At 33.6% G+C, this 11,796-nt stretch overlaps 2 protein-coding genes across 2 annotated transcripts in view; both read left to right on the top strand.

Moving 5' to 3' along the window:
* The first annotated feature begins 1,467 nt into the window (after nt 1-1,467).
* On the top strand, nt 1,468-8,143 carry LOC105619960 (mitogen-activated protein kinase kinase kinase 7-like). The gene is made up of 9 exons (XM_012201477.1): nt 1,468-1,563; nt 2,412-2,637; nt 2,717-2,834; nt 2,915-3,244; nt 3,819-3,931; nt 4,012-4,433; nt 4,704-4,806; nt 7,567-7,811; nt 7,973-8,143. The coding sequence occupies exons 1-9, from the start codon at nt 1,468-1,470 to the stop codon at nt 8,141-8,143; spliced, it is 1,824 nt and encodes a 607-aa protein (XP_012056867.1).
* Nucleotides 8,144-11,025: 2,882 nt separating this feature from the next.
* LOC105619949 (putative sodium-coupled neutral amino acid transporter 11) overlaps nt 11,026-11,796 on the top strand; it is a 9,883-nt gene continuing 9,112 nt past the window's right edge. The window contains exon 1 of the mRNA XM_012201466.1: nt 11,026-11,219. Coding sequence (XP_012056856.1) covers nt 11,151-11,219 — 69 coding nt within the window. The 5' untranslated portion in view covers nt 11,026-11,150. The remainder of the gene's footprint in view (nt 11,220-11,796) is intronic.

Below are 11,796 nucleotides of genomic sequence, written 5' to 3'. Positions count from 1 at the left end.
ATATATATATATATATATATATATATATATATATATATATGTGTGTATATATATGACACCTTAGGAATACATAATTAATGATTCATTACATTACACTGTTCAACTTGGAAAAAGTATCCAAAGGTATTAAAATCATCAAAATGTCATTAATTTATGAGATTTATTATTAATTTTTTATTAATTTATGCTTTATATTTTATTTTGACATGATAAAATATGAAATGTCTTGTAAAATATATTTTACTTTTTAATTATCTTGTCTTTAGGCAACATAAGTTTAGATGAATACATATGAAATATAATTATAATCTTGTACTAATATATAGATATATAGATATATACTGGTACAAGATTATAATTTATATTTCATAAAAACACAAAATAAACAAAATTAAATATTTTACGAGACGATTTCATATTTTATTATGTCAAAATAAAATATAAGGTATCTCATAAACTATTGATGCTACTGTTTTGACAATTTTAATATTTTCGGGTGCTTTCTCCAAGATGACACAGTGTAACACAGTGAATCGTTATGTATTCCTAAGTTGTTTGCTAATGTTAAACAAAGATGAAATGATTCACTGCGTGTAGCACTCGCTGTGTCATTATTATACGTGTTTCTATCTGGAAAGCACCTTTTGGGTACAGAATATCTGAGAAATTGATTATATGTACAAAAATCTTTATTTAAATATAAATATATCTAAAAAAAAATGCAATTGCATTTTTTATGATAATTATTATATGTATATTTATAAAAAAAATTTGAAGAAATAAAAAGATTGATTTTAATTATTATAGTATGTACAGAATTTTTTCCTATACCATCTTTTTGCTACTTTTATTTCTTTTCTTTTATTTAATTTCTTTTCCTGACTCGTTCTATCAAATATATTTTTTATGCAATTAATGATGCATATAACTGAGTATATAATATTTTTTTATATCAATATAGATTAAATTTATTAATCTTAATTTAGAGTAAAATTAAATTAAACGAGATTAAATTTAAGTTGCTGTATACATTGATAAAAATGAATATAAGATATATTTTTAATTTTCAAGTAATATACAATTAAACATATATATTCATTTGAAAGATATATGCATATTCTTTTGGAGTACGAGTCTTCAAAATCAAGAGATTCAAACATAACTTATAAATGATGAATTACGAATGATGTATTGTTGATGATTGTATACCGCAAGCGCCATCCAACATTCTCACTCAGAACCAGCGATATGTACTCACGATAACTTCCATTCTAGTGGCACTTTACTCGTTCCAACAAGATTATCCGTGCAGTGCACTTCCTTCGGTTTGATACGGGAAATGGGGGGCGATTCCCGAGGTTGTTTGAAGACAATTTAAGTAAACACGTACTCGTGCGCGAATTTGTAACGTTGATTAAATGTGTCCTGACAATAATGTGATAATCACTTTCATGTAATGAAAAAATTATGTGTCGACTGTGTGCGATGGCAAGCAGAGTAATGATCGGCCATCAGCAGCAGTTCGTTGAAGAAATCGATTATAATGAAATCGAAACGGAGCAGGTAGTTCGTTCCTCTACCTTTGTATTTTCTTGATCTCGCTCCGCGAACGCTCGTCGGATATTTCTTATAAATTTAACGTCGTCTCGATTGTTAATTCTCACAGCCGAAGCTTGCTTTGCAATGCTGTTGTCCCTGCGAAACATTCGATCTCAGCAGGATAACCTCAAACGAGAGAGAACAGATCATTCGTACACAAGAGAATACAGGATGATTTCGACGAAACTTCGACTTTCTTTTTAAGTAATGTTTATAATGTCCTGTTAACGTAAATAAAATTGTCAATTTTTTATCATTTGATACATTGGAAGAAAAATTAGATCATGAAACAATGAAACAGCTGGAAGTTTCTCTGATAAAAACAATGATTCTTTCGATTGAATCGATCATCATTTAATTGGAGTTTGATCAAAGTTAGCTCATAGTAAAGTTCCTGAATTAGCCACTTTTTTTAAAAAAAAGTATGTGGTCAGATGACACTCTTTTCTATTCCACAATTATGTCATACAAACTCAATATTTTAATATACAAGATCAGATATCAAAATGTTTAGCTAAATAATATCTATATTTCCATCAACATCGATTAGTTTTAATCTCGATTTAATTTGCTTTTTCGTACTGGGAAAAAAAATAAGTCAAAGTTTAAGTAAATCTACTCTCTAAACTCTAAAATTTAAATTCATTCTAAAGAGTAAAATCTCATTAATCTCTCATCTTCTTAAAGATAGAAATTTATTTATTAAGACTGGCTTGATTTTCAAATGAGACTTCACTCCAAAAAATTTAAAGAGTATATTGATAGAAATTAAGAATATCGCTGATTTATACTTGATTTTTATTTGATCATAGGTAGTTGGTAAGGGATCCTTTGGAGTTGTTTGGAAAGGAAAATGGAGAGGACAGGATGTCGCTGTGAAACATATAAATTCAGAAGGAGAAAGAAAAGCCTTCACTGTGGAAGTTCGGCAGTTGTCTCGAGTCGCTCATCCCAATATTGTTAAATTGTACGGTGCATGCACCAAGAATCCAGTATGTCTAGTGATGGAATATGCAGAAGGTGGATCATTGTATAACGGTAATATCTAGAAAGAAATCGTTTCTTCTAATTAAACAAACTGAATGATCCTATTAATTTTTTGTGTTTATACTGACAGTACTACATTGCAATCCTCAACCACACTATACTACCGGTCATGCTATGAGTTGGACCCTTCAGTGTGCGCAAGGTGTCGCTTATCTTCATAATATGAAACCAAAACCACTGATACATAGGTAAGAAATCAACATGCTTGTGATTATCCTTTTGAGAAATGGAACTGAGCAGTAAATTTTTTATAAACTTTATCCCACAGAGACCTAAAGCCACCTAATTTGTTATTAGTTATGGGTGGACAGAGGCTTAAAATCTGTGACTTCGGCACAGCCTGTGACTTAAATACATATATGACTAATAATAAAGGCTCGGCCGCATGGATGGCACCAGAAGTATTTGAAGGATCTAGATATACAGAGAAGTGCGATGTATTTAGTTGGGGTATCATTTTGTGGGAGGTTTTAACACGCAAAAAACCCTTTGATGACCTTGGTGCTTCAGCCTATAGGATAATGTGGGCTGTTCATGTAGGACAGAGACCCCCTTTAATAGAAGGATGCCCGAGACCAATCGAAGATCTTATGACTAGGTAAGAAATATATAAAATGCAAAGTATCTGATACATATGATATTATACATCTATAAACCTAAGTTTACTATCTCGATAGTAAAATGTTAGCAGTTTGCTAATAGATTGGCAGCAAATTTGATTGTAAATCCATAGCCATCTATGTATGTATTGAGTTTCCTGAATCTATCGACAAAGTTTGCTGATATGCTATGCCAATTGATGGTAAAAATTGAGCAAGATCTATATGAACAAATAATATAATGTTAGATTGGCAATAGATATCGAGTAAAAGTAGTACGTGTACATCTTGCTCGATTTCTATAAACTCGATTTAAACAAAATATATTAGCAGGTCTTATTTTTGGCAGCAATTTGTAATATCAGATATTACAGACTTTGTGAAATTTGTTGCCTTTTTACCACTAAAAATAACTACTTTGCTCAAAATCTGTCTTTGCTTTTGGTTTTATGGATATTTATATGAACAGATCTGTATTGCTTATGGATGATATTTAAAAACCATGTAATTATAAAAAATATACTCAATATATAATTTATTTCTGGTATTTATGTTTGCTATTTTTCTCAACAGATGTTGGCAGAAAGCGCCTGAAGAAAGACCTTCTATGGATGAAGTAGTAAGGATAATGACTGAACTATCAGAATTTTTCAGTCGCCATTTAGAACCTGTTGAATATTCCTTAAGTATGCATAACATATTTGGTTCATGGTTATTACATAAAAAATTATTATGTAAAAATATACTATGTATGTATCTATTATAGGTAGTGAAGATGATGTAGACGAAAACAAAACATCGAGGGAGGATACGCTTGATATAGTCAGTACATTAGATTTTCGAATGAACGGCTCCGTGGAAAACGGTACTATTCGTACAATTCCAAAGCCTATAGGAAAAACTAACGAATGCTCGAATGAAGAGAATTCATTGCCTTTTGCATTACCTCGTACCGCGTCGATCAGTGACGGGTCGACAAAATTTTCACCGCGGCAAAATAATTTAGGATTTCAACGAATACCTGATGAGGTTTCACTATTGAATAATTTTTACGGGAATGTGGATAGCAATTTAGAACACGCTAAATCATCACAAAGTGCAACAGCATCGACGACACACGATGACAAACTTACTGCATTGCAAAACAAAAACTGCAATTTCGCTCCATTGCACGTGGAATGTGATCCGGTTAGTAGTTCTCTTAATGTATTGAATATCACTTTTATATTGTTTAATTATATATATTTTTATTTTTTATACATTTTTTACATTTCATAACTATCTTTTCAATTATTTTATATATTACTGTTTATATAATTAAATCTATATACATTATATGTATATATATAATATATATAAGTATATGAATTTATCTTTTTCTCCCTCCCTCCCTCCCTCCCTCCCTCCTTCTTTCTGTTAAAAGTAATTTTATGTATAATAACTTTTAACATGTTATAGAACGCTTGGGATTTGCCGAGTTCTTCTGATACATCTTGGGAAATTCCAAATAACATGGCCGGATTAGACAAAGTGGTTCAAAAGACAAAGAAAAATAATCAAAGTAAGTGTATTTTGATTTACTCATATGAAGATATACTTTCTGCGTAATACGTTCTGCGTAATAAGTTATTAATTAACATAGAATTATTTTATGAAAAAATATACTAAATAGAAAATTTAGAATTTGTGCGATTAAACTCTAGTTATCGCATATGCATTACGTTTTTGCAAAAAAAAAACTTATATATCTTGAAGTATAATGTACAAAATACATTTTTTTACTTAATTGATGTTATTTTTTTGTACATGAAAATGTGATATTGATCGCTTTGATTTTGATTTACTCATAAATAAACAGAAAGAGTTTTACGGGACTTGTATGTGAATACGTACTCACAAGTATTTCTCCGAACAAGTGCCGAAAAAAGATCGCAGAGAGGCTGTGGCACCAAACTGGCTGTCTATACGAGACCTGTCTCTGTCGCGTTGAAGGCACATTGCCAGGAAAATTAGCGCAAGAACTATCCGTTTAATGCCTTATGCGGTAATCAATGAATTAAATTAATAATATGTACAATCACATTGCATTATCTATAAATACAAAAATATGGAACAAGTTGGAAAATAGAGAAAATCTAAATTTATCTCAAATGAAAGATCTAGATTTATGTATATTTATAACACATATCAACATTATATTATAAATACATAGGTTTATATACAAATTCTAGAAATTGAATAACATATACGATGCACGCAATATTATAATACGTATATATATAAGACATCATTGTATTTGTATTATAAATATCATAAATTTGATATGATCATCAATCAATGACAGAAAAAAAGATATACTTTTTTATATACTATTATTGATTACTATCATAATTCATCATATTATCTCATCTTTCGGCATAATTATGAAAAAGATACAAAATTAATATGATTAATAGGTCAGATAACATAAAAAGTTTTAATGGACACAATACCTCAGGCGAGCTGACATGAGCACGCATTTGAGCTTACAGAGTAGCGCTTTGTGGTACACGAAGTAGATTATTTTCGGCCTAGAATACTAAGCACTGACTCACCGGGCGCCTTCCACGATCGCGTCTTCGTCTCTCGTCTGCCTCGACTAACGCATATTGCTCATAATGTACTTCCACGTATGCGATTTGTCGTAATTATTATCTCAATATGATAATTATCCCGTTTATGTGAAGTCATCCAAATGTAATCGCATCGTTTAATATTTTTCTTAATATTATCTTTCTCGATAATATTAAATTTATATATGGATATTTATATATGTGACATATAAATTTTGTTAAATAACTTTAAGCGTTGAAGTTTGTAAAAATTCATAAATATATACTATTGTCTATGTATAAAAGAAAAAAGTATTTCCTCATGTACAGAATTATATATTTTTATATGACGACAACCGTATAAATAATTTAATTGCGGTCAATCTCGAGATGCGACCAGAAGGCGGAGAAGGGAGTTATAAGCTCAGCATGCTATATTCATCGAGGGTTCGTCGATCGGCGGAGTTCGCCGGTGATATACCCTGGCAAAGGGCCCGTATAGCCGCAATAGCATCCGCGATGTGCGCGTGCACTAAATTTAACTGACGACTAATCGGTAGGACGTGTGACTCGCTTTTGATTGGCACGTTACGACGACGAAGAAGAGGACGACCATCGCGCCAGCAGAGATGGGAACGTGAGGAGGAGAGATGTTTGTGGAAATAGTGGAAGAAATGTTAAGAAGAAAGAAGAAGAAACTAAGGCATTATGCGCAAAAAAGAAAAGGATGAGAGAGGAGAAAGATGATAAAGAGATGACGACAAGACGAATAAAAAATGAGATTCTCTCGAGGATGAATCAAGCCACGAAGCGCGTTTTGTTCTTGGCTCGCATACGCTCCGCGACGTTCCTCAACGTCGGAGCCAGGGTGGGGAGTATTTAGAAGCAGGTGTGGCTGAGTCAGCATCCCCAATATAGACGTACGTTTGTTTAGTAGAGAGCCGACTCCCTACGGAGGAGCACCTCCCGCCGATCGCAGGTCGCCAAGCGCGCAATACGAGCTCGATTTTATCGAGGACACATCGATCGATCCGACCGGGAATTGATATACATTTTTAACACGGCCATTCCCGGATCATTCCATTAATTAAGCCGTCAGCGATATCGCAATAATTATGAGAATTCAGCCGTCTCAGTGAGATTCTTGATATTCACTGCGATTCTCTATCACGCTGTTTTCGAGACTGCTACCTTTTACATCCTAGGATGGAGACCTGAACCTGATTTCGAGGAACCGAACGAAGAAATTATGCCGACAGGATCGGCCGCATTATTGGAGGATAATCGTGAATGTTAACGTCGTCGAGGTAACTGTGGCTCGCGTGAGAGCAGCGGCTGCTAGATGATCGACATGTGCGACTATCCGGAGATCGTTAGCACCGACACTCTCAAACGCTGCTGGGTCCTACTGCGTTAGTACTTTTAGTACATATTCATCGAAGATACGCAGAGTAGAAATATTTAGAATTAGAGAAATTATGTTTTTGAACAACTAGCAAGATTGAAAGCGCGTGGTAGTTTGATAAACTAATTCGACATGATAATCTTCACGAATTGTTTGCCAGTGTAAACATAAAATGTTGTAATAATGTTGTAATCTGAAGATATGCTCAAGTCTTGTCTACCCTTGTACATTTAAGACTATATTCCTAATAATGCGTATTTCATTGCAGCCGGATATGACGAATTTCGTGATTCAACATCCGTGATAAAATCTTGGAATGCCGTAGGTAGCAGCACTACGACCGAAGACTTTTGTCGCTTACTTGATGCCGATCTGAGACCTCTCACGCCCGACGACACGTGCAAACTCTCGCGAGAGATCTTCGAGGAGCACAAGCAGATAGCCGAAGAATACCTCAAAGTCCAAACGGAGATAGCGTTATTAAGCCAGCATAAGAACGAGATGTTGAAGAATCTGAGCCTCGATAGTCTCCGACAGCAGCAGGAGTTACGAAAACTGGAAGATGAAAAGGTTTTTCTTTTTTATATTGCTCGTATAAATTCTAAATTCACTTGCACCGTTGGATCCAGTGGATTAGTTCTTATTACATGATAATCTAACTTTTAAAAAAAAATCCTTAAGTTTAAGAAGTCTTCAATTTCGATGATTATCGCGATTAACGCGACTTTCAGGAGTCCCTGGTGAAATTGTGTCGCAACCTGACGCGACAATTGCAGATCATGAAGGATCAGAGGGGGGCGTTAACGAGTGCCGCTGCTGCGCCGACAATAGGGCCCGCTGTTTCCGGAAACAACGGTTGGGTAGTGGTACCTCATCGTCAAGATCCGTCGAGGCTTTCTTGAGATGCTGCGACATGACTATTCGAGGGTCTTGACAAAAAAGTGTACTTACACTACGTTGCACAATTCCGACGTTGGATGCGCAACGCGGATGGAATCATGTTAAGATTCTAATCCAATTTCGTATGAATGCAATTCAGCACCGCGTCGCGTACTACTGATAAAGTATGTGAGGATATGTGAGTCAGAGTCATGATCAGTCATAACGGAAGATTATTTCCGATTTTATCGAACTTGCTGTCTACAATGTACGATAATCATACAACTGATTTTCGATTTTTGAACATAAAAAGCGCGAACACAGATATGCCTTCTGTTAGGTTCTTTTTATTCACAATCATATCTGCGCATTCTCGTGATGTGAGTTTAATTAATACAATAGAGTGAAATATCCCAAGCACATGCAAGTGCTACCATTGAGATATGAATACTATTGAGAATATTATAGAAGATTTTTTTGATTGCAAAGCCTCGAAGGCATTATTAACAATGAATTGCAATCTAGTCCTTTCGATTCATATTTTATTGAATCATTCATTCGCCTTTTGACATATAAAAAAATGTACATTGTGTGAGATAAAATACGCAGCTTTTATTATTTAAACTATTGTGTATTCAATGGAATTTCTTCATATTTAATGTAATCGCAAAAAAAGGAAGTATTTTGAATAAGACACGAATAATAACAAAAAATTTATTGCACAACTAACGCGAATCATTCATTAAATTACATTTAGAATTTTTTATGTTATAAGCTATATGTATACAGAGTTTTAAACTCATCTTGATACTCGTTAATGACTCCTGAGACTTTGAAGATGAAAACTTTCAGTATCAAAACGTCAAGACTGTAATAAGTTTTAAAATAAGAAACGTTTAAATATTAATTAATATCCTCAAATATGACACATTGCATACTAAAGATGTGTTTTCGAACATTCTCAAAATTGATATAACTCTGTTTATCTTCATTACTGCATAATATAGTGTTAATTAATCATGTGTCCAAAATACAGTCTTTGTCACTTTTATCCAATTACGCTGCAAGGAATTAAATATATTTTTCTAATTTCTCGCTTTGCTAATGTGTTTGTTTATGTAAATAAGAATTTTATGCATCCTAACTGTGAGCTTGATTTCTCTGCAACGACAAGTCTAACAAAATAAAAACAATATTTAAGTCAGTGCATTATTAATCACATACATATAGAAGCATAATATTTTCATTTTTAACGTTATAAATGCAAGGCATCAATAACCGGAATAAATTCATGTGAAATATGTACTGAAAAGATTTTAAACAGAATGAAGGCATGAAGCACTCATCAAAATTAAGATAGGTACAGAAGCACGTATGTCAATAGCGGTTACAGTAGACTATCTTTTCGTAAAATAATACTGAAAATGTGTGTGATAGAAGTTGTTAACGATTGGCAGCGGCTAAAACTCGTAACTAACGTTCTCGTTTCTGTTCCTATATTAAAATTGTGTATAAAATGTAACTAAGAGAAACTATCCTCGTGCGTTGCCTCGACAGCGATCTCGGTAACGAACAATCAAATAATTATACTCTGCGACAGATTCTCTCCTGAGAATCTATGATGTGAAATTGTTGTTCAAGTATGTAAAAATGTAATATAGAATTGTAAATATATCTGAAAGCTGCCGTGAGATTTATTGGCGTGTTCAAGATCTTTGATTATATGTTACCCGTACGGAGATGCTAGTAAACTGTTCATTTTTACCAACGTAAATTAATTTTAATTTACTCTTTATTCTTTTCTAATTGTTAGAACTAGAAAAAGATAAGTAAATTAAATTAAGATTAAAGTTAATTTACATTGCAGGTAATTTAGCGAGTATTTAGAGGAAATCTCGTATACGGAAAGAATTTTCTTTTAAAATTTACTTTGAAAATATGATAGTTGTGGTAATATAATATTTAAAAAATTTTTATCATGCACTTCAGTAAAATTGATCAAACTTATTTTATACTTTATTGTAGTTTTATTAATGAATGAGAGAGATTTATATTAAAATTCTTCGAAATACAATGTTGTCCCATGACTGTCATATTTTCAAGATAAATTTTAAGAAAAAATTCTGTTTGTGTATGAACATATACTGTTGATAGATAATTTACAAGATTGATGAAGAGCTAATAGACTGATAAAGTTATTATATATTGAAAACTGGAAAATTCCAATTCACAACATATCGGACTTGTTTCTCTGTAAAAAAAAACGAGATATCGAGTTTATATTATATACTTGTGCATATCGTAACGATCTAATGCAGAGATTCGTGCGCGCGCGGCTTACGTATTTTATTAAAAAATAAAACGCAGGATGAGTCGTGCATGTAAAATGTAGTTCCGGTGAAACTAGAATCACGATGGGGAAGATATATACGTCGCGAAATCAATAAATCCAGCTGCCAGTCGTTCCCGCGTTTCGATACTCAACGAAGGGAAAGCACGAGAGATAGAAAAGAAATAGGACGCGACCAATTAACTGGAGGAGAAAACTGGGAGGCTGCGAGGGTGGGACGAGATAGATGAATGAAGGGGACGGAAGGGAGGATACGAGGGGTGCGCATACGTGGGTATACATGTTGCTAGATGAAGAGGATGCGAGCCTGGCGCTTCTCAGTTTACCGAGAACAGGAGAGAGAGAGAGAGGATAAAATATGGGGAGGATGATGGAGTGTGATTGAGGCTCGCGATGGAGACGGAGGGAGAAATTGGCGAAAATATGTGTACGCGCGTGCGTGAGTAGAGGGATAGAATAAGGGAAGCGGAGTGTACAAGAGAGAGAGAACGAATAACCAGAGGAAAGACGAGAAGCTGAAGAAGGGGCAGAAGACAGTCCGGAACTTCAGACGTCTACGGACCTGACTGCAAACCTCGTTCCCTCCCTTTAAGTTTCACACTAGTTTTTTTCGCGCTATCATTTCTCCTGTTAAAATTAGGCCGCCTTTACCGCAAAAGGGTCCTGATTACAAGATCAGGATGGTCCATGCCGCATCCGATATTAACGAGAAGAGCTATATCCTGGATGCGAGAGAGAACTTCGAGGATGTGAGTAAGCCGTCTCTATCTTATTCTGTTCAACGAAAGACATAGTTTTCCGCGTCGACCGAACATGTCCCCATTTCGCTTTTCCGGAACGAATAAAATCGTTGCCGGCAAAGCGATATGCAGATCATTACCGTATTACAACGAAGAGAGAATGTCTCGCATCTTTTTTTCGTATGTGTTCTCTTTTCCCGATGTCTTTTTTTTCTTACGTTTTTTATTACAATAAAATAGAGTAAAAATTATTTGATATCCTGGAATATACCGACAGAATTTAATTTAACTGGAAAGTACAAAAGTTATGATATTTTTATTTCCAGATGTTACATTTTACAAAAAGATTATTCGAATATTTTGCAATTTAAAACGTCCAAGTTCTCGTAAAGTGTCTGTCTAAAGTGAAAAAGAAGTCTTATATTTTGAATTACTTTTACACAAATTTAAACTTTTGTAATGAAAGTACAATATTGATATAGATTAATATTTTTTTAAATATAATTAAATTGATATAACAAACTTGATTGATTGCACTCTAAGCTTCTATATATATATATATATATATATATATATATATATATAT

This window comes from Atta cephalotes, assembly GCF_000143395.1.
Source record: "Atta cephalotes unplaced genomic scaffold scaffold00002, whole genome shotgun sequence".
In the NCBI taxonomy this organism is placed as follows: domain Eukaryota; kingdom Metazoa; phylum Arthropoda; class Insecta; order Hymenoptera; family Formicidae; genus Atta; species Atta cephalotes.
This window is presented reverse-complemented; position numbering and strand designations above follow the sequence as displayed.